At 41.6% G+C, this 24,234-nt stretch overlaps 1 protein-coding gene across 1 annotated transcript in view; it reads right to left on the bottom strand.

Annotated features, from left to right (window-relative positions):
* Window positions 1-18,967, bottom strand: part of sardh (sarcosine dehydrogenase) — a 78,377-nt gene extending 59,410 nt beyond the window's left edge. The window contains exons 1-8 of the mRNA XM_033647525.2: window positions 18,707-18,967; window positions 15,495-15,684; window positions 13,970-14,106; window positions 13,527-13,705; window positions 10,771-10,950; window positions 8,264-8,387; window positions 7,866-7,966; window positions 1,427-1,531 (exon numbers count right to left, since the gene is read on the bottom strand). Coding sequence (XP_033503416.1) covers window positions 1,427-1,531; window positions 7,866-7,966; window positions 8,264-8,387; window positions 10,771-10,950; window positions 13,527-13,705; window positions 13,970-14,106; window positions 15,495-15,679 — 1,011 coding nt within the window. The 5' untranslated portion in view covers window positions 15,680-15,684; window positions 18,707-18,967. The remainder of the gene's footprint in view (window positions 1-1,426; window positions 1,532-7,865; window positions 7,967-8,263; window positions 8,388-10,770; window positions 10,951-13,526; window positions 13,706-13,969; window positions 14,107-15,494; window positions 15,685-18,706) is intronic.
* Window positions 18,968-24,234: the final 5,267 nt, after the last annotated feature.

Raw genomic sequence — 24,234 nt, 5'->3', positions numbered from 1 at the left:
CTTGCATCTTCCCATTTTTCCATAGTTTGCAAGGTCCTATTTCAACGATGCAGACTCATTGCATGATCAAAGTGTGTGGGGGGCAAAAATAGGGGCATTGAGCACACACAGGTGTTGTGGCAAAGTATGTTACCCTGTCGAATAGTGTTTCCCTCCTCTAAGAATTCTGTTTCCTATAGCACCAACACCAAATATGTCATCTGTGAAGTTTTAAGACACATTCAATCTTAATTTAATTTAATACGTTTTAGGGCCTTTTATTAGTAAATGTGTATTTAAGACCTTTTAAGGATCTGCGGCTACCCAAATTAATTTGAAATACATGACGCATTTAAAACAAGTCAACGCAATTAAGGCAGCTGGTTTTTGTTTACTTCCTGTGGTGGCAGACCTTTGTGACAATGTGTGGTGCCAAACCGAACCATCCTGTTAAAAGATGGATAAGCACAATTATCGAGGTTTAGGTGGAAAGTTTCTCTTTTAAAGTTGCCCGGCTGAACCTTTAAATGAGAATGATTTGGCTAAACTGATAGCTAAAAACTGCCGCCCAGATAGCACACTAGAAGACGACAGACTGAGAGTAATAATTCAGATTGCATCAGGAGTCACCTCGTAACATCTACCCTCAAGAGTAACCATCGTGTCAAGAATAGACACTGTCTAAAAGCACCAGGACACAGAGGATGAACACGCTTAAGCAAGCGAAGGACGTCGCTCCCATTGGGAATCACTCACTTCTGGGAGCAGCCTAATGACAACTATTTGGGCTGACTGATAAAGAAGAATCTGTGACAGTTTGCACTAACTGTGAGTGAAACAGGGGAGAATCTGTGTTCAAGGTTAAAAGGATGCTACTAAACAACAGTATCCGAATATAAATGTATTTTCTTTGTGTTGATTTTATATTTAAATATTCATTATGATTCAGTTTTAAGGGGAAAAAAGGGATTAATTACAATTAATTAGCTAATTTTTTGACTTTTGGTTAAGCAAAGATTTGAATGCAGGACTTTTACCTGTAACCGAATAAATCCAGACGATAACACTGCTACTTTAACTTGAGTAGACGACCTGAAAACCTCTTTCCACAACTGAGAGATTAGTGAACAAATACTCACACAGTTTTATGAGTCCCCTTATGAATACAGTGTGACCTCCAAGCTAATACATCAGCAAGTAATGAAGACACAGAAAAGCAAAACAGACTCAATAAGAGTTGAGGTCAAACTGACAGAGAGAATGAAAAGTATATAAACAGGATTAAACTTTATTCAGCTTCTTAAATTAAGTATTTGATTTTGTGTCAAACGAGACAGATCATCAATCTCACTCACACACACAGGAAGTCAATACGTGAGGTTTCACAGTCCCAAAGCTATTGACAGGAAATGAGATGGTTAACCGTTCAGATCATGTTCAAGCTTACCTCATCCCAGAAGATGGGGTTGGGTTCATAGCCACCCACGGACAGGGCGTCACCCTGGAGGCGCAGGTACACCGATGCATCATGGTCCCTGACGTTTGGCATGTTCTGCAGAGATTTAAGTGGAAACATTCAAAACATTAATTAGTCCAGAAACATTGTGTTTCCAGTGACAACATGATGGGCAGGTTTTTCTCAGCTGCCTCGATCTTCATCTAAGGAATTAATTACTCAGCATGATTGGCAGTTAAACTGTAAAATCCTCATTTATAACGGGAGGTTCAAAGAAAAGCAAGTTGATGGGAACATTTAAAGCTGTGCTGCAGATGCTTGGCATTTTTACCAGATAGTGGACTAAAACTATAATAAACCTTCATAAAATATGTTCTTGAATCAAAAGTTAACACAAATCATGACTGATTTTGTGTCAGTCAATGAACTGATTGACTACTAATTTGCCCAAATATATCTCTGACATGCTTTGTGACATATGGACCTTCTAGGACCCTAAGGATATCTGGTGCTGTCCTAGTGACTGTCCCAAGAGTCAGTGCGAAACATGGTGAAGCCACATTTTGTTATCATGTAACACAAACCTGGAAGAAGCTCCCAGATGATGTTAGATAAGCCGATACCAAAAACATTTCTTTTTTACACTGCCTGGTCCACCCTGTAATGACTGCAAACTTATTTTTAAACTCAAATTTTAATCATTTTAAATAATCCTTTTATCTTTGCACCTTTTTCTATAAAAAAAAATTGTAAATCATTTAGTAATTCATTTTACTTTGTATATATTTTTTTTCTATTTGCTCTTTTATTGTAAATCTGTATCCTTTATTATGTTTATATTTTTTTGCTCTGTAAAGCCCTGGTGTATGAAATGTGTTGTACAAATAAAGCTGCCTTGCCTTATCACAAGGAAACCAAAATAAAGATTATGAAAATGGGGTAAATTTTCTGAAACAAAAGAAAATGATCGTGCTGTTTAAATGTATTAAAAAGCTAATTTTCTTTTACTCTATCCAGATTTTCAAATAGTATTGTACAGGCCTCCCGAGTGTAGTGGTTAGAGCACCTGTCTTCCAGGAAGGTCCAGGGTTCGAATCTTGCTGGGGTCGACGTCAGCAAAGGCATGTGGTCGCAAGAGGTTCCCACCGCCGAATCAAACGGGATCAGATTCCTTAAGGAGGCTTCAGGATAAGAGAGTAACTCCGGAATCTGAGCCAAGTCCTCACTGAGGGCGTGTCTCAAGTCTGTGTTGTATATGGGAGGTTCCAGACGTACAAGCAGATTCATTGTAGGGCTGTCCCAAATATCAGTTTTTGGGCATTGAGGCTTCAGTGACAAGAATCTGTGATTAATCATCTCTTCAAGGGAGGGTTGAGGGAATGAAAGACAAGGACATAAGTCAGACTTTTCTGAAATATCAGACTTCAGTTGGTGCACCTAAAATAAAACATTGTGACAATTAGCCATTTTGTCAGCATGCAGGTTGCTGTAACATTTGCCATAATAGCTGTAAAGAATAATATCGAGATACAAGCAGCCGAAATGGGTTTCCTCCATACAGTGGCTGGGCTCAGCCTTAGAGATAGCATGAGGAGCTCAGACGTCTGGTGGGAGCCCACAGAGGAGCCGCTGCTCCGTCATGTCGAAAGGAGCAAGTTGAGGTGATTCAGGCATCTGATCATGATGCCTCCAGGGTGCCTCCCATTAGAGGCTTTCCAGGCACGTCCAAGTGGTAGGAGGCCTCAGGACAGACCCAGGACAGGCAGGAGGGATTACATATCTCATCTGGCCTGGGAACGCCTTGGGGTCCCCCAGGAGGAGCTAAGTGGGAGAGGATGTCTGGCTGAGCAAGGAACTCCAGACAGCTGGATGAAAATAAATGGATGGATGGATGGATGAAAAATACTCTGCAAGACAGTTTTCAGGTGATCTGCCAAACTCCTTGTAGATTTGTGACATACCAGTTTCCTTCGGCATATCCGGCATTCGACTTTCTGGGCGTCAACTTTGGAATTTTGAAAGTATTTCAGATATTTGACTTTATTGAATTCTTGGCACATCTGTAAGCTTGTCACATGTGGTAAAACTGTCCCAGTCTTAGTAGTGCTGGACTGCTGGTGACTGATGTTAGATGAGAGTGAGTCAGAGAACTATGTTTAAACCCAAACACTTAGATTAAATGTCCCTCTCTAGAATAACTTATAGTGGTTGATGCTGATTATTTATACAGTCTATAAGAGGTGAGAACATTTGAACACCGATTTGGAGGTTGATAACCATGGCAACGATCAAAGCTTACAAGCATTTAGGTCAGCACTAGTATTTAGTGCTTTGGCTCTTCACACAGAGGCATGCATATAGAAAAGGGTGTATAATGTGGGATATAACACCCATAAACATCTTTACAACACCAGTGGTCTATACTATGACATGCCTTAACAAACCATGGAGTCTCTTTATGTATAGTACAGCAGCTACTGGCGCACCGTAAAATCTTCTTTTTTTAAAAAAACTAGAGCGGCATTAACCCCCTTCAGTCTGAGCAAATATTTTTGTAGAAGTGTCTAATGAATAATTACGCTTAAAGTACGCCGTGTCATTTGTATTCATTCTGTCGAGAGTGCTTTTCATTCCAAAGTCAACTGGCTCTCGGTACAAAAACAAAATACCAGTGAACAAGCTGACATTTGGAAAACGACGCACTACATGTAATAACAGCCAAACTACTCCTTTCCTATCTCCTCTGCGCTGAGTACAGTCAGGCAGCTCACTCCACGTGATCAACCCTGGACTTCAATATTCTCCGTCCTTCATGCGCTCACACAGATATAAACACACACCAGTTACTATCAGCAAGCTTTTGAAATTCACATCCACTGTAGCCTCTGAGGACCAAAACACATCTATTCACATACTGACATGTGGTCAGCGTGAGATGTTTGACCAGACAAGTTGCACACCCTGGTGGGAACAGATTTCCTGATGGCATCTGAGTGTGTGAGTGTGTCATTGTGTGTGTGTGGGCTGATGTCTGTGTACATGATGTAGCAGTAATGCTGGTAAAGCTGCTCTTAAACTACATAACGTAGAGAAGCTCTGACAGCCTGCCTAAAACCACCGGTCTCTAGAGGATGAGCACAGCTATGCATGTGTACACTCAACTAAAACTAACACAGAGAGGAGATCCACAATCACAGAGTTACAGTGGATCGTAAAGCCACATCAGACGTATTATATCTGCATACAGAGGCCTCCCATTTCCCCCAAACACACACATTATCACACCAAATAAAGCCAATCTCCCCTTCTCTCTTACGCAAACAAGCACGCACTTCATTCCAACACTCACTGACAGCCTTCTGAACCACTACAGGTGGAAATCTATAGAGTCACAGTGCCCCCTGCTGGTCACACAGATTTAATACAGACAGATGAAGGAATTTCTGTCTCCTGGGAGATGTAAAAAGAACAGTGAAGTAAGTAGCGTATTATAAATCATGCATAATGTAATGTAAGTCTTTTGACATCTTACAGTAATTGTCACACGGTAACAGTGGCATTGTGTCATTACACATACAATCAGGTATCAAAGTTACTTATGGTTCTATGAAACCATGTCTATGAAAACATGGATGCTTCACGCACATCCACAGAGGTTTATAAAATCAGCACAGTTTCAAGGTGGGCACCCAAGATTAGTGTCACCAATTCAATATCTGACGAAATGTTCCCCTTCTGTTCCTGAGATATGACATTGACTAATGGCCAGAAAAGTTAATTAATTCACTTTCTGTAACCACTTAACCTGTTAGAGGTCGTGGGTGGCTGGAGCCTATCCCAGCTGACATTGGGCAAGAGGCAGGGTACACCCTGGACAGATCACCAGACTATCACAGGGATGACACATAGAGACAGACAACCATTCACACCTACGGACAATTTAGAGTCACCAATTAACCTGCATGTCTTTGGACTGTGGGAGGAAGCTGGAGTATCTGGAGAAAACCCACACTGACATGGGGAGAACATGCAAACTCTGCACAGAAGGAAACCCCCCACCCTGGATTCAAACCGGGAACCCTCTTGCTGTGAAGCGACAATACTAACCACTGCACCACTAGGCTGCCATCAGTGCATCCAAATGAATGTTTGTGCAAACCATAAAAAGAATTTCTCCAGCCACAGCTATTGCCGGCGCGAAGCCTAAAAAAGTCCTTGGTACACAAAATAGGATATTGGGTTTTTTTTAACCAACTGCACAAACTGCTGATACAGAAAAAGTCACTGAACACACGCCTCTTGTCTCATGATGGTTCACTGCTGGAGAGAATGTCGAAACAGCCACAGGTTGAGGACCAGCTGATTTTCTTCTCTGTTGTTTCATTCATTTAGCCCTGGGTTGAAAATCTGATTGTTGATCTTTTTCTTTTTGTATAGCTTTGGTACTTTTGATACTACTAAATGTATTTTTAACAGCAATCATATCATTTTAAACACTTGGTATTAAAAAGTATCAAAGAATCAGTGCTTCTGACATTAGTATGAGCCAGAGACAAAAAAATTAAATCAAAATAGCACAATTATAATCAGGAGCCTCTTCCATCTTCAAGATTTTTCAGGCACAGCTTTGCTGCACAGGTCAGCTTTTTCTTTCAGGGTGAGAAAATCATACCTGCTATTATCTAACATACTACCAGGATCTACAAAACGGTGTGCTGTGGTTGATTTTATTTTGAATGTAATATATCACAAACCACAGTCAAGTTGTCCTCATATATACAGTACAGGCCAAAAGTTTGGACACACCTTCTCATTCAATGCGTTTTCTTTATTTTCATGACTATTTACATTGTAGATTCTCACTGAAGGCATCAAAACTATGAATGAACATGTGGAGTTATGTACTTAACAAAAAAAGGTGAAATAACTGAAAACATGTTTTATATTCTAGTTTCTTCAAAATAGCCACCCTTTGCTCTGATTACTGCTTTGCACACTCTTGGCATTCTCTCGATGAGCTTCAAGAGGTAGTCACCTGAAATGGTTTTCCAACAGTCTTGAAGGAGTTCCCAGAGGTGTTTAGCACTTGTTGGCCCCTTTGCCTTCACTCTGCGGTCCAGCTCACCCCAAACCATCTGGATTGGGTTCAGGTCCGGTGACTGTGGAGGCCAGGTCATCTGCCGCAGCACTCCATCACTCTCCTTCTTGGTCAAATAGCCCTTACACAGCCTGGAGGTGTGTTTGGGGTCATTGTCCTGTTGAAAAATAAATGATCGTCCAACTAAACGCAAACCGGATGGGATGGCATGTCGCTGCAGGATGCTGTGGTAGCCATGCTGGTTCAGTGTGCCTTCAATTTTGAATAAATCCCCAACAGTGTCACCAGCAAAACACCCCCACACCATCACACCTCCTCCTCCTCCATGCTTCACAGTGGGAACCAGGCATGTGGAATCCATCCGTTCACCTTTTCTGCATCTCACAAAGACACGGCGGTTGGAACCAAAGATCTCAAATTTGGACTCATCAGACCAAAGCACAGATTTCCACTGGTCTAATGTCCATTCCTTGTGTTTCTTGGCCCAAACAAATCTCTTCTGCTTGTTGCCTCTCCTTAGCAGTGGTTTCCTAGCAGCTATTTGACCATGAAGGCCTGATTGGCGCAGTCTCCTCTTAACAGTTGTTCTAGAGATGGGTCTGCTGCTAGAACTCTGTGTGGCATCCATCTGGTCTCTGATCTGAGCTGCTGTTAACTTGCGATTTCTGAGGCTGGTGACTCGGATGAACTTATCCTCAGAAGCAGAGGTGACTCTTGGTCTTCCTTTCCTGGGTCGGTCCTCATGTGTGCCAGTTTCGTTGTAGCGCTTGATGGTTTTTGTGACTCCACTTGGGAACACATTTAAAGTTTTTGCAATTTTCCGGACTGACTGACCTTCATTTCTTAAAGTAATGATGGCCACTCGTTTTTCTTTAGTTAGCTGATTGGTTCTTGCCATAATATGAATTTTAACAGTTGTCCAATAGGGCTGTCGGCTGTGTATTAACCTGACTTCTGCACAACACAACTGATGGTCCCAACCCCATTGATAAAGCAAGAAATTCCACTAATTAACCCTGATAAGGCACACCTGTGAAGTGGAAACCATTTCAGGTGACTGTCTCTTGAAGCTCATGGAGAGAATGCCAAGAGTGTGCAAAGCAGTAATCAGAGCAAAGGGTGGCTATTTTGAAGAAACTAGAATATAAAACATGTTTTCAGTTATTTCACCTTTTTTTGTTAAGTACATAACTCCACATGTGTTCATTCATAGTTTTGATGCCTTCAGTGAGAATCTACAATGTAAATAGTCATGAAAATAAAGAAAACGCATTGAATGAGAAGGTGTGTCCAAACTTTTGGCCTGTACTGTATGCCACATGAAGGTCTTACCTGTATGCCTTCAATTCTCTCTGTCACCACATAGGCATGGTGCATCACAATAAGAGGCACCTTGACTCCGGCCATTTGCCCCAGCTTGGTGGCCCACGCACCTGCGTGTAACACACAGAGTGAAAAATGTCAGAAAAATGCCACCTTTAAATCTAAAGTAAACTGGGCAAAATCATTTGTAAAATTGCACCTAATTGTTGTTATGCGTTAAGTATCAAATCACTTGTACATGGCATATTTGCAACAGCATGGAGATGTTCCTAACACTTCCCAAAGTCACATCAACAATGCCTCACAGCATGTCAAGAAATGTGCTCAGAACAATGTTCAATTTATATTTTCAATAACACTTTTTTTGCTGTTTTTGGGATGATTAGCTGATCTTGAATGTATCTCACCTGCACAGTTCACCACACAAGGCGTCTCTATGGTCCCATGATCAGTCTCCACTGCCTTCACCCTCTTCACACCAAAGTCATCTGTCTGCACTTGGATACCAGTCACAGGGCAGTTCTCAATCACCTGATTCAAAGAGGACAGTGTGAAGTTATTGACATGCGACATGGAGATGTTTATGCTTTGCTCCACCCTTGCAAGAGTCCCTGTATGTAATATACAGACAAGTCATAGAGTATAGTAGACGAAAAATATTAGACTTTTAATATCATTAATATCTGCTCACTGTGGCTTAGACAGGATTTTCTAGTCACAAGTCTGGCCGAACATTCTCCAGCACTGCTGTGACCGTGGTATGGCTTTAGTCTACTGAATTAATCACTCTCCTTTGAACAAATTTTGCCACACTTTGTAATATTATTGATAATTACTCATAAATAACCGTGCAGTAAACTAATGTAAAATGTGATAAACACAAAGTAGTTCACTGAGAGCAAACAGCACACTAAAGCGGAGTTTTTTCCACGTGTAACAGCAAAACAAACAGTACAACACACAAAGTCTGTCATACAGTGTTCACATGGTTTCACTGGTTTCAAGCTGTTGAGGCTAAGTACATTAATCCAGAGATTGTGATATCGTTGTTTAAGAAAAATGATTGGTGATTTTCCTCTTGGGAGAGATTTTTGGATCTGATAGCCTGAGCTTTCCAGCATCTGTGCAGTCTCAGTTATCATGGTGACCTTCCCCAAAAAGTAGCTAACTTTATGAGGCTAAAAAGTCAGCCTAAAGTTATCATTTCATTGCATATATGTAAAACCTACATATTATCCCTATTCTTATTTACACTGCACTGACTATGAAAAATATGCAGGTCTTAGTCAGGCTATTGATCAGTTTCAACAATATGATGTTGTGTTTGCATCTACTCACTGTGATTAAAAGATGTCATTTATTGAAACAACATCTAATGTTTAGTTGCACACATGGCTGCAACATGGCTACCTACACTGGATTCTCAGATAAGGGCTCAGATGTGGATGCTATTTTTCCACAGACTGTCACAAACGACAAAAATCAGAGGGCAGCTCACTTAACTTGCAAACTAGTTGGACTGTGCGTTCCAATACCTATACTACCATAATGTAGAGCAGTGGTTTTCACACTTTTTGTGCCCAAGGCAAACCAAAGGGAAGCCAAAATCCCAAGGCACACCTGTATTTATATCTGTGACCAATAGCCTCTATAACCTGTGTTATCACTCTTATCGCAACATAAGACAATAAAAATAAGACAGGTAGCTTTCATGATACTGTCTACTGACAGGTTCTTTCTCTCTTCTTTCAGTTGCTCCACACACTAAAGCGATCCATTATCACACTCACGGCTTTCTCCTTTAAATGTTATCATCCCTCACACTGGCTGCCAATCAGGGCTTTTGATGTGTCACACACTTATAATTCCCATGCGTGAATGGCAATAAATAGGTTCCTCATGAAGGTTTTTTATTTTTAGCTACAGTTTGCCTCTTTATTAGGGAATGGGGGTGCACAACATACTAAAACAGTCAATTAATAATTCACTCATAACATTCTGCTATAAGCCCAGTTGAATATTACAATGTGTAGTTATCGCAAAATCCCACAGCACACCTGGATTAACGTCATGGCACACCAGTGTGAACCACTGCTATAGAGTATGCCAGAAAAAGATTTAGTATGTCCCAGTTCATAGTATGTCAAATGCAGTATGCCAAAAATACCAGGATGTTCTACTACATCTGGTCCGACTTTGCAGTATGCAAGCCAGCATGCTTTTCTTGCTATTCTGACCCACAATCCTCTGCACAGCCGACGATACATCACCATTGACTGAGCCGCAAACAGATGACAGCCCATTGACAGGTGACAGAAGTTGCAATGACGGATGACAGCACATTCAGGTGACTGATGACCAGTCGATTAGTAATAAAAGAAATATCAATTGTTTAATTGAATAAAATAATCCAAATATAAGCAAGGGCTTAAGTATTAAATGACAATGACAGAGAACTGTATAGCCTCTGCAATTTTACTCGTGAATATGTCAGAATCTACAATGTACGCAGTTGTAACATTGCAAAATAACAACATCAGACCTGTCCGAATTGACCTCCGTGTCTGGCGAGGTCGGTGAACATTTTGTTTTATCTCCATCAAGACAGATATATGAGGAAGAGGGTCAAAGTTCAGTAGGTAACGTTATGAGGAAGTAGTGTGTCCCGATTGTGTGCATACTGCATGCGACAGAACATACTTTAAGGGCACCAGCAGTACCTACTAAAAGTTAAAAGAAAAAGTATGCGATTGGGAACGCACCCCGAGCACTAACTGATATTTATTTGGTTAACTAAACTGCAATCACAAACACATAAATCCACTGTGATGAATGATGTATGAACAGGACTAAACATTGTGTATACTGCCGGTCCAACAGTGAAGCCACCAGTCAGCAGACCAGCGCACATTACCGTGGCTCCCCTGGCGGTGGCAGCTCTGCTCAGGGTGGTGCAGGTGCCTGCTGGGTCCATGGTACCATCTTTTGGTACGTACAGGGTTCCGTACAGGTCATCAACATTCATCAGGGGATACAGGTCTTTGGTCTCCGCAGGTGACAGGACATGGGACTCGATGCCATAAACTTTACCCAGCTAGAAATGAGAGGAAAATAGCACGTTAAAATTGGTTATGGTCTTGCCTGAGAGGGATTTCTTCAGCTTTATCACCTTTATTCTAGATTCAAATTTTAAAAAAAAAAAAAAAACACTTCCTGAGGCATATGCAGGAGGAGCTGAGTTACAGTCAGTGGTAAAATATCATTGTTGACATAACCATTTCACTGCTTTTTGGTGGCTTGGCTGGGTCACTTTCACCCCATGCATTGGTTAGGGGAAGTTTTAAGTGAACTTTGGACCTCAGAAAACAAAGTTAAATTGAGCTTTTTCCTTGGTAATGTGCCACAACTGTGCTGAGCTAAAAAAACAAACAAAATACTAAGTCAGCTTTAAACGCCCAGACGAGTTGCTGCAGTAGTTGGAAATCGGTTTAACCAAGGTTTCTCCTCATACTGTGCCTTTTTTAATCAAGGGACACCGAATCATTTATGTAAGAGAGTTGAAAGGTGTTTTATTGTGAATTTCCACAAAAGAGCTGAACCTTCTGAACATCATTTGGCTGAAGGAGTCTTCGTAGCTATTTTATTACACCTGTTCAGGCTCTTCCAGCTGCTGGAGGAAATGTGGCTCCCTGGAAGCAAAAAGTATGATAAAAAATAGGACACGCACATCCCCGAAGCCCACTGGGTTGGGTGCTGGATCAAAGTATCAAAAGCATGGAAAAAAAAAAAAGCGATCCGCACACCAAAAGAGCTCCCGTATGCAATTTTTTTTTATTTTGCGTGACGTTTCAAGCGTGATGCTCTTCCTCCCTGGAAGCCAACCAATACCACTTGTTTTGGGCCTGTCTAAAAGTAGGATTTATTTAGAATTAGTGACTATATTTTGGCCAAAAATTACTTTTAATTGGGATGAACTCCCTTTTGGGCTTCTACTTTCAACATCTACAGTGATTAAAACAAAATACTTATTTGGAGTTTTACTATAGGAAACTGGTATGATATAATTTATGAAATCTTTGTAATGGAAAGAATTACCTTCTCCTTGAGGCTTTAGGATATTGAATCTGAGGAAATTTGGAGGACATGAAAAATGTTTATTTCCCTAGAACACCTTTCATTCTTAAAATTTGTTCCTTTAATAAAAGCAGGTGAAGCTTCTTTCACCAGGTTTGTGCACGGGTGTGTTGCATAGACTGAGAGTGTGCAGAATTCTTTTGCTACCAGTGTGGACTTTTTGATGTTTCCAGCACCCTGAGAAGTCTAAGCTGGGTGAAGCAGTGGTGGTCCTGCATCATTTATTTAATAAATAAAATTGTTTTTATTATATTTCATTTATCTCAAATGAAGAACACCCCATGTTCTATTTTTGTGTTCCATAATTACGATGTAAAAAGTGCTGCTGTTAAGTGAGGCCAAATAAAGGAAAAAATGTCAAATCTGTTCCACCCCATTAACATGCAGTTCTTTTAAAAACTGCTAATTAACTAGAGGGAGCCTGTGGTGTACGCACAAATTAAGTTTCTATCAGGTATTGTTCTTTGGTAATTGTGACAACAGGGGCCATTACCTCAATAATACCTATATTTATGAGCCATTACTTGTCAGCAGCCCACCAACTCGCTCACTAACAATCAGTTTTTTTTATTTAGAGAAGTGCTAGTTGGAGAAATCACAGTGTCATTTATATGCACTGTAGCAGCCTGGTTATTGTAAAGCCTGTGTTTACATGCAACAGTCCAGGTAGTAATCATATCCACCTACTACCTACACACTTACTTAGCTTTTTCTTGAAGCACAAATGTGTATGAAGTCTACAAAAACATGATTGATTACCTTTTGTGTGTCACAGCAATACTTCCTCTGTCTGAAGTGTTTTTGTATTCTTTAAAAAAACCTGTTAGCGTTTGCAGCCACATGCTTTGTAGTGGACTCTGTGACACATGTTGCTATGGAAACCATTTGAAGCTATAATAACAGCACCTAATGCAAGTTATTATACATTGAAATCACCTCGGATTGATGTGAGAGCAGTCACTGTCACATAACATCGGCTGTTTGGTGAGAAACAAATAAACCAGGCAGCTATAATAGCACTTAGGTGTCAGTATGTAACCTAGCATTAGCAAATGCTGGTTAGTTTAGTGTCTCCCTCTGTACTGAGCATTAAGGGGCCAAGTTTGACGAAGTCTGATTTCTCCATCCTCCATGTTTGACAAAGAAGCACAGTGCTGCTATAAACATTTGCTTTACAGACTATTTTGTCATAACTACAGTGCGACAGAAGACATTTTAATGGAGTATTTGACTGCTGGGAAGTTGGTCTTTTTATGAAACCCGGCTGTCTATGCAGTAGAAAGACACAAATACTTGTGAAATTGGTGCTACATGACCAGATAAAGCAAAACAAAGGAAAGGCACTGTGGCATTTGCCCCACAGTAATAAAAATACAGCGACCGGCTAGTTAGAAACAATCTTGAATTGCAGTTAAACAATAAGCTAAAATATGTTTCTGAAAACATTTGAGGTGAGGAACAGGTAACACAGTAACAGAAACTTTACTTATATTTAATCAGCACTGCCTTGTTTTTTATCGCAATGTCGATTCTTACCGACATGAGGCGCTTGTACTCGTCCAGCCTCTGTTTGTTGGAGGCAATGAAGAGACCTCCATTCTGGATCCAGCCTGTGTGGAGACCCGTCTCCGCCTCCAGGTCTTTGCTGACCACATTCCTGGTGTGGGCCAGGAGCTCTACCTCAACATCACTGGGACGCAGCTGCCACAGCAGGCCTAAAGAACAGACACACACATTAGTGGATTTACTAACGTTCTTAGACAGAAATGCATGTACAGTGTGTGTGAGCACACATGCAGCCGAACATACAAATGCACAACTGTGAGCACTTTATCTGCAGAGACCTTGAAGTACAGGAGATAGAGACAAAAAGATACTGTTGGTAGATAAGTAAAGAGTGAGAGTAAAGGTGGTTTAACTGGTATCAGTGCACTGAGAAGTCCACCTTACACCTGTACATATTCTATAGGATCTGTTACCTGCAGTGTGCCAGGTGGTGCCAGCAGTCAGTCTGTCCCTCTCCAGCAGAACTGCATTGGACATCCCCATTTTAGCCAGGTGGTAGATGGTCTGACAGCCCAGACTGCCTCCTCCGATCACCACCACGTCTGCTGACCTGAGGCAGGTGGCAGATAACGACAGGTGAGCTAAGAGCATGACTTTCAAATTACCTTAAGCACGATGCCACTTAGAACTCAAACCAGTGACACCATTCACTACATTAAGTCAAAAATAAAAAGCTGCTTTCAGTTACGTGAAGAACATTTTGACTTTTTTGGAAATTCACAGATTTTCTTTGTTGTCGAGGAAAGTTAGAGAAGAAGATCGATACCGCACTCATGTCGGTCTGCTAAATATGAGGATACAGCCCGCAGACAGTTAGCATAGCTTAGCATAAAGACTGAAAACAGAGGGAAACAGCAAGGCCGGCTCTGACCGGAGGTGACAAAGACTACCTACAAGCACCTCTAAAGCGCACTTATTAACATGTTGTATCCTGTTTTGTTTCAGAGGTATATCATGCAGGATTTTAATCTCTCTCAGTCATCACTCCTGACCCATCCGAAGTGTGTACTTTGTACTTTGTACAATGTACTTCTCTGCAAAGACTCTGCCCTCTGTCTGTCTTTTCATTCAGAATATTTCTGAGCACAGCACGCAGGTGAGGTTGGGACTTCGTAAAGGTGGCAACCAGGTGCAAGACCATAAGCAGCATGCAAAAGGGTAATAATACCAACAAGTCTTGCTTCTTGAGGGATTATATCAGGCGGTTTCCCTCCTCATCTGGTTTTTCCTAAACTAAGCTTACTGGTTAGCGGCTGTGGTTTCATGTTTAACAGACAGCTATAAGCATGGTATCGATTTTCTCATCAAATTCTCTGCAAGAAAGTAAATAATCATCCATCCATCCGCTAATCCAGGACCTAGTCGTGGGGGCAGCAGGCCAAGCAAAGCACCCCCGACATCCCGCTCCCCAGCAAAGCTTTCAGGTTCCTCCTGGGGGACCCCAAGGTGTTTCCTGGCCAGATGAGATATGAAATCCCTCAAGCATGTGCGGGGTCTACCCCGGGGCCTCCTACCAGTGGGACGTGCCTACTGGTGGTATATAAATACATTTTCAAAAATATCGACCTATTAGTATATCACTTTTTTTGCCTTAAGTTAAAAAGAAAAATCTTTTATTATTATTAGACTGACCACCAGATGTCTTTGTTTTCAGACATTTCCCAGACCTGAGTGATCCATAGAGCACCTACGATCTGTTCAGGCCTTGCAGAAGTCATCATGACCATTATCCCTCCATCAACTTGTCCGTAATTGCACTATGTCATGACACATTGCAAAAAAACTTACTCAGCTATGAGCATATTCTTCAACCTAAATCTCCTTATCATGATGTCATGAAACCAACAGAAGCTGGTCTTAAAATGCAAAACCTACCAGAAGTCAACAGTCACCTTTACAGTACATATAACGTAAACACCATCCATCCTCTAAGCTAACCTGGGTAAAGGTTTAGTGGGTCCAGAAGAGGCTCCATCCGTCTGTTTGAGCGTCTTCTCATAGGGAACATTTTTTTCTTTGGTGGGCTCTGAGCTGTAGGACCGAGCGGTTGTCCGGCACAAGGGGGAGAGAGGAGGCCGAACCGCCGACACCACCCGCCGAACTGCGCTTCCAAGGAAGGCCATGGCCCCTGTGGAGGACACAACAGGACAGAGACATGTGAGCTGTATTGTGCAGAATATTCAAGGTCTTGTAATACACTAATAAAGAATTATTTAATTATATATATTTTTCTCATTGCTATTACAACCTCTATAACTATTATCATTCATCTACCTTAACGTTTTGTTTTGCTGCTTGTTTTGTATGGATGTACAGTACAGGCCAAAACTTTGGACACACCTTCTCATTCAATGCGTTTTCTTTATTTTCATGACTATTTACATTGTAGATTCTCACTGAAGGCATCAAAACTGTGAATGAACACATGTGGAGTTATGTACTTAACAAAAAAAGGTGAAATAACTGAAAACATGTTTTATACTCTAGTTTCTTCAAAATAGCCACCCTTTGCTCTGATTACTGCTTTGCACACTCTTGGCATTCTCTCGATGAGCTTCAAGAGGTAGTCACCTGAAATGGTTTCCACTTCACAGGTGTGCCTTATCAGGGTTAATTAGTGGAATTTCTTGCTTTATCAATGGGGTTGGGACCATCAGTTGTGTTGTGCAGAAGTCAGGTTAATACACAGCCGACAGCCCTATTGGACAACTGTTAAAATTCATATTATGGCAAGAACCAATCAGCTAACTAAAGAAAAACCAGTGGCCATCATTACTTTAAGAAATGAAGGTCAGTCAGTCCGGAAAATTGCAAAAACTTTAAATGTGTCCCCAAGTGGAGTCGCAAAAACCATCAAGCGCTACAACGAAACTGGCACACATGAGGACCGACCCAGGAAAGGAAGACCAAGAGTCACCTCTGCTTCTGAGGATAAGTTTATCCAAGTCACCAGCCTCAGAAATGGCAAATTAACAGCAGCTCAGATCAGAGACCAGATGAATGCCACACAGAGTTCTAGCAGCAGACCCATCTCTAGAACAACTGTTAAGAGGAGACTGCACGAATCAGGCCTTCATGGTCAAATAGCTGCTAGGAAACCACTGCTAAGGAGAGGCAACAAGCAGAAGAGATTTGTTTGGGCCAAGAAACACAAGGAATGGACATTAGACCAGTGGAAATCTGTGCTTTGGTCTGATGAGTCCAAATTTGAGATCTTTGGTTCCAACCGCCGTGTCTTTGTGAGACGCAGAAAAGGTGAACGGATGGATTCCACATGCCTGGTTCCCACTGTGAAGCATGGAGGAGGAGGTGTGATGGTGTGGGGGTGTTTTGCTGGTGACACTGTTGGGGATTTATTCAAAATTGAAGGCACACTGAACCAGCATGGCTACCACAGCATCCTGCAGCGACATGCCATCCCATCCGGTTTGCGTTTAGTTGGACGATCATTTATTTTTCAACAGGACAATGACCCCAAACACACCTCCAGGCTGTGTAAGGGCTATTTGACCAAGAAGGAGAGTGATGGAGTGCTGCGGTAGATGACCTGGCCTCCACAGTCACCGGACCTGAACCCAATCGAGATGGTTTGGGGTGAGCTGGACCGCGGAGTGAAGGCAAAGGGGCCAACAAGTGCTAAACACCTCTGGGAACTCCTTCAAGACTGTTGGAAAACCATTTCAGGTGACTACCTCTTGAAGCTCATCGAGAGAATGCCAAGAGTGTGCAAAGCAGTAATCAGAGCAAAGGGTGGCTATTTTGAAGAAACTAGAGTATAAAACATGTTTTCAGTTATTTCACCTTTTTTTGTTAAGTACATAACTCCACATGTGTTCATTCATAGTTTTGATGCCTTCAGTGAGAATCTACAATGTAAATAGTCATGAAAATAAAGAAAACGCATTGAATGAGAAGGTGTGTCCAAACTTTTGGCCTGTACTGTATGTGAGTGTGTATATGTATTTTATATGTACTTGTTTGTGGGAATTAAATAACATATGAATGTTGAGTCTAGTTAGATGACCAGGGGGAGCTCTGGCCATGCCAAGTGGTCCCCAGATATGTGTGTGTGCACCTGCTGTATGTTGTATGTTATTTGTCTCACAAAAATAAGTCATGTACAGTGCAACCTGTTTCAAAGCTATTTAAAAAAAATACATTTGTATTTAACATAGCAAAGTGACAGGTGACATGACACAAAAAAATTCTGTTGTTGTTGTTGTTGTTGTTGTTATTATTGTATTGTCCTGATGCTCTGCTGCTGCTTGTTGCTTTGCATGGCATCTGTTCTACCTTGACAATTTCTGTTTGCTGTAGTTAATGCTGTCTTTGTGTCTTTCCGCAAAGGTCAGGTAAAACAGGTGGTTTGAGATCCGCCTGCAAAACTATAGATCAAGGTTCACTGTGTCATATTATCACTAAAAAAGATGAAGCTGCAGTTTAACATGGTCAATGAGTGACAGCATTGTTTGTGAAGGTACAAGCACTGCTGCCTTCTCAGCCACATGGCTAGTTTTCGCACAGGGTTCAGAGCAGCCTGTCCTGTGAACATCAAGCACCATTTGTAGGTTAGTGACCCAGCTACCATGACAATAAATTGATATTAATCATGTACAGTGCCGCCACCAATGAGCTGACAAGTAAAGTTACAACAACTGTCTGCACATTTTTGCACTGAGAATGAAGAGTAACAAGTTTAGGGAGCAATATGCATGGCAGGCGAGGAGCAACTGTGGACTTTCACACTGTGCACTTCAAACTTATGCAACCTCCAATAACTTGAAAGGAGATCTGAAGAAAAGGCAACAAACTTCAAACTGGCTGCAGAACTGCAACAGTGTCACAGAACACACTGCTCGGTCCTGCACTGCACCTTTGTGCACTGTAAACTCTCACTAACATACATGCTTCATAACATTCAAGAATAAGCAGCAACACATTAGCGCCTAACTGAACATGCCTATTGAAAACACCGCATGCACTACATGTAAACGCCACATCCCAAAATAACAACAGCTTCAGCAGCTGCGAGCGCTAACGTGGCATAAGCGCTGCATGCGATCTCTCACACCAACAAGCACCGCAAAGCAACGCTAAGTTACCAAACCTCATTCACACAGTGACTCAGATGTTCCCACATGCACACTTACACTCGGTTCCGCCTGCTACACAAACTGTACCGGAAAACACACTCGGTGCAGGATCTCAAGCGGTTGAAAAACAGTTTGCAGGAAGGCGGATTGGAGGCGCAAAAAATGGCCGATTACTGGAGTGCACCACAGAGCGACAGCGTTTGAAAGTGTGGCAGGGGAGCTGCAGTTTAGTAGCTGTCAGATCATAGGTGTCGGACCGCGGTTGTAGTTCCTGTCTAGACCCCTCCCCTCCCACAGTCAGACACTCAAGCGTGACAGAGACGTTCAGTTAATTCATATCCACATGTCTGTCAATCATACATCCATGGTGTAAATAAAGGAGGGCGGCAGTTTGGTATCAGTCCAGACATCTGCCGAGTCAAATGAGGACACTGAAAATCAATTCCTAAGACAACACAGGATCAAATTCTGTGTCCCCACACAACCTAAAGCACATGTCACTCTGCTAATTAATAAAACCCTATACAAATTAATAAAAGAAAAAAAAATCCTAATGATGTTGTATGACATTGTATGCATTTAGATGTGTTCATCAAAAAGGTTCAATATGCATGACCTTTGGAGCTAAAACTTGCAGCACCATGGTCCTATCAAGGGTAAACATAACCCGGGAAGGTTAGGTGTCAGGACTGCACTACAGCTACCACTGTGTTTCCTTGGACTGTCCCACCATCAGGTGGACTCTACTACTGGCCCTCTCCACTTTGAGGGAACATCAGCTTTCTGTACTGCACTGAATCATTTCAGCTAGGTTGTAATACATGTGCAGGTCAGAGGGATCCATCTGGGATCATGTTGCTTCTTCTCTCCCTAAGGCGGAATTTATACTTCTGCGTTGCTGTAACCTACGCCGTCGACGTGCACCTCCCTAGAAATGTAACTGCACATCCATACATCGGGGCAATGCAGATCTCCTGTCTATGTTTGTACGCTGAAACTATTTCCCTCAGTGGAAACGAAGCTTTTATTCACTTTTATTTCAGAGATAAGAAACAATAAATTGTGAAGACAATAAAGCCTCCACAAAAATAGCATTTTAAGTCTTGTGTGTAATTTATCCTTCAGGGATTTATACTTTGGGGTTTATCCTGGCTTCCTCTGCTTGTCGCTAGGCTAATTTATACAATGTAGAATGCCATAGGCTGGCGCTAATGACGTTAGTATGTTGTAGTTGTTTGGAAAACATGTTTAGAATGACAGTTGTTTTGTCGGTGAACCTTGTGAGTTATAACAGAGCCAAATCATGTGCCGTTACCTTTGTGAAATGTTGCGTTTGTCCCTGGTTTTATATGAGAAGAGGAAAAGATCGCCCGTCGTTAGACTAATTTATACAATATAAAATTCCATAGGCTTGTGCTAGGATCTGCTGCAGGAGTGCAAATCCTGCTTGTGACATGTTCGCTCATCCGGCGGCTGTGGCTCAGGAGGTAGAGTGCGTCGTCCACTAATGGTAAGATCAGTGGTTGGTTCTCTGGCTCCTCCAGCCCACGTGCTGAAGTATCCTTGAGCAAGATACTGAACCCCAAATTGCTCCAGATGGCTGTTCCATCGGTGTGTGAGCAGGTGGCTCCTTGTATGGTAGCCTCGGCCACCAATGTTTGAATGGGTTGAATGTGACTCGTAGTGTAAAAAGTGCTTTCAGTGGTTGGAAGACTAGAAAGGCGCTATACAAGTGCAGGTCCATTTACCATCCAGTATGCCCCCCTAACCTGCTCCTGTTCCTGCCTCTTAAGTCCATGATGCACATTTCTCTGCAGAATCAGTGCTGAGTGCATGCCAGCAAGAGTGATGACACTAGAGGGGCCTGGTGCCAGATGGTACAAAAGTCTGACTCGGATGGCCGCAACTTGGATCAGCTGATTCCCACAGCCAACCCAAGACCATGGCAGTCATCCTGCTTCTCTGATTGCTCAGCGAATAGCTTTAGATTTGCACAGGTTATGAGGCAATGGAATGGGCTCCCTGGGCGAGACCAGGAAGTTTCCTTGTTATCCAACCTCTATAGGGGCATGTTGTCGGAAGGCTGCCTCACAGTCTCCCAGTTCTACCTTTGTGCTGTCAGATCTCAAGGATATGATGTCTGGTTGTATGTCTCACTCATGCTTGGTGCAACATCTGTCGGGGAAGCATCTGGTTCAGATTCAAACTTGAAGGCGTAGGCTGTGGGACTCCTAGGTGATCAGTGCTCAGTGACCTCGCCACTTCCCAGTCAGCAGTTGGGTCTGAGATACTGTATGCAGATTCAGGTCCAGCTGGGAGCGCATCACATCCTGAGCAGCCTTCGCCTCAGGTGTTTACTAATACATTAGATTGCAAAGCATGTACAAAATAGAAATAGTAGTTACATGGATATAACTCTAGTTCTAAGAGCTCATGTGCAGCCCTCTAACGGCATCCCCAGCTGGCGCCCCCAGCTGTATTCAGTTCCTGGGTCAAAAGGGGGCAGATGGTTGTGCTGCTATTTTATAGGGCATGCATGCTAACACTGGATCTGCCTCAATAGTAAAGCCCATTACAGGTCTATCCGTGTACTCAGATCTAGAGTTACTTTCAGGTTACTACTAACATGAAATGAGTATAGAAAACCTTACTGAGAATGAAGCACACAAACATGACCAAAGAAGAAACGCATAGTCAGTTTGTTGTTTGTTCCAGATTCAGATAAATAAACTGTGTGGTTGTGGGTGTTGGGGGCTGGCAGGGTAGCAGCTGTTGTTGAGAGTCCTCACAGTCCAGAGACCAAATCAAGCAGAAGAAGAACATCAGATCTGCATGGGACTACATGTATGAAGAGTTTGTGTGTGTGAGGCATTGGATACATAGTCTTGGTAATCTTGCAGTGGAGTATGAAGGAAGAGAAAATGTTTTAAAGCCATACACAACCCTACCAAAGTTAACATTATGAAAGCTTATGCTCTGAAGCCCTAGGCCATAAGCAGTTGCTCCGCCTGCCAAGTTGACTTCATGAATCCCCACCTCCAAGCCGGCAGCCAATAACACACAGAGTTTATGTTCCCTCCTGTGAGAGGAGGTTCTCTCCAGTTCATACAGCCTAGAGCAGGAAAGGGGCATAATCTAGAAACTGTAGCCAATCCCTCTGTTTTATCTACATGGCTGGGTTCTGCTGAATGCCTGAAACTGATTCATGTGGTTGTCTGACCGGTTTAGTTTGCATGACATGCGCGCGCACACACACACACACACACACACACACACACGTACATTTGCAAGTTTGTATGCTATGCTTATGCAAACAGAAAGCTTATAAGTACATAGGGTTGTATTCATTCTCACATGGTGTTACGTGACATAAGGTTATGTAAACCGGATAGATTACTGCACGTGCAGACAGCTACATATATAGAAGCATATAGATAAATAGGATTTGGTTTGACTTTGTTAATCCATTGATCAGGTAATAAATGTATGATAGACAGTTATAGTAACACATAGAAATAACACTTAGAGCAGGGGTCTGCGGTGTTTTCCAAGCCAAGAACCCCTCAGCTGAAAGAGAGATGGAGCAGGTACCCTCTGCTACATATACTGTATAAAAGTGAGCTGCACTCCAGATAATTTGTTTATATTTTCAGGTCTTGTCTCATAGCTGCTAAGTTAGCATATTTTATAACATGAATAGACATGTTAGCCGCACCCTCTTCACCTTTGCCATTGGTTTATGAAGTGGATGATGTGTCAGATCCATTGTTTCTCACACGAATGTCTGTACAGGTGACATAATAATACAGCTATTTGGCCAATATGTGGGGAAAAAGGTGCTGCAATTTGATTAGATGTTGTTAGATAGCTCATAAGATTTGAAAATTAAATGACAGAAATTGAGACAATGTCTGATTTTACATTAAAGTGAAAGAAGGATTATACTGGTTGTCATTATTATGAAAGTTTATGCATGAAAGAGTTGTTTTCTTCCTATTTGTCAATTTTTTGAGTCAACATGGACTAATTTCATTGAAACTTCCCAACTGTGCTCACAAATACCTTTCATGAAATCCAGGGACTGGAGCCATGCCTAATAAAAAGTTATTACACCCCCTTGTGGTGAATTGTTGTCAGTGCAACATCTGGTAGTACTTTTTTTTTTCCCCCACCAATGACCATATCTGAGTTAACACACACTGCGCTGTCCACAGAAAGTTCAGTTTATTAACTAATAAAAAATGCATAACCACAATCTGACAATGAAAAAAATTGTAAAAACAAATTCTCATTTAACATTTGTAAAGCTTGCTACACAGTTGCTCTTAACATCCTGTTTCATATCATCTGGATACAAATGTTTTGACACAGAAAGAAAAAAGGCTTGTGACAAAAAAAGCCATTACACTTTGATTGTTTGCTTACATCAAGACATGTGACTCATCCATCAACCGAACCAATAAAGACTAGAAAAATAAATTAAGACATATGACGGGAAAGCAACACTCCTATTAACAGATAGAAGAAGAATACATGACATCAGACCACCATAAATGCTTAAGAAGACAGATGAATGTAATGTAAATTTAGTGTAACTTGATCATTATGATATGAATCCTCGAATCCCCCAAAACATGCGACGATCCCAGTGATGCTACAGACTGCTACTGCTTCATGTGTGGGGTCATTTTTTATTTGGATGAACACTACCCACCAGGTGAATCATAGAAGCCCTCTTAAATGTACACTGCCAACAAATGGAGTTCACCTTTTTTTTCTTACAACTTTGCTACATGTGAAATGTAAGAAATATTAAAACACAGCCATAGATGAGAAGATCTGATGAGTCAATGTTATTTCACTTAATCTATTAATGACTTGACATGTAAGAAAAACATTTAAAAGAAGCTTAAATTGTTCAAATGCAAACATTCATTGTGTTAGTTTCACTAACAAAACACTTCCTGAATAGTATCTGGTGGCCTGACACAGACTTATACAGTAGAGGCCATGAGGTACATCAGCTTTAAAATTGTAAGTGAAGCCAATGGAAATATCGATTATGTCAAGTCTAGGTTTGTGTTAAAGGGTAACTTTTGTATTTGTAGCCTGGACCCCATTTTCCCATACCTTTGTCTCAGTGGCTAATGAAGACAACAATTTTTGAAGTTGGTCCAGTATTAAGAGAGAGTGCTGCAACCGGCAGCGGCAAAACAGGCTGCAATATAATGTCAATGGGCAATTGTGTGCTGTTAATTTAGGTCCACTAAAAGTTCTTGTTTTGCCACTGACAGGCTCAGATTGTTATTATAAGTGTCTGACAACATTATGGAAAGGATCCCTACAGAGACAGATCTTTTTGTCAAAGAGTAAGATCCTTTTTGTTTAATAAGAAACGGCTATCGTCAAAACATCCAGACTCCATTCAAATAAACAGCAATTTTGTCATGGTTAAACACATATTATTTGAAGTAGACAGAAACAAAATAAAACTCACAAAACCTGCCGTGGTTTGTCTTTTCACTGTTCAAACAATCATCATGTCTGATTTGGTTAATATAAACCCTTAATTCACCCAGTTAGAT

Source organism: Epinephelus lanceolatus, chromosome 19, assembly GCF_041903045.1.
Source record: "Epinephelus lanceolatus isolate andai-2023 chromosome 19, ASM4190304v1, whole genome shotgun sequence".
Classification (NCBI taxonomy): Eukaryota; Metazoa; Chordata; class Actinopteri; order Perciformes; family Serranidae; genus Epinephelus; species Epinephelus lanceolatus.
Note: the sequence above shows the minus strand (reverse complement) of the source record. Positions and strands in the feature narration are given on the sequence as shown.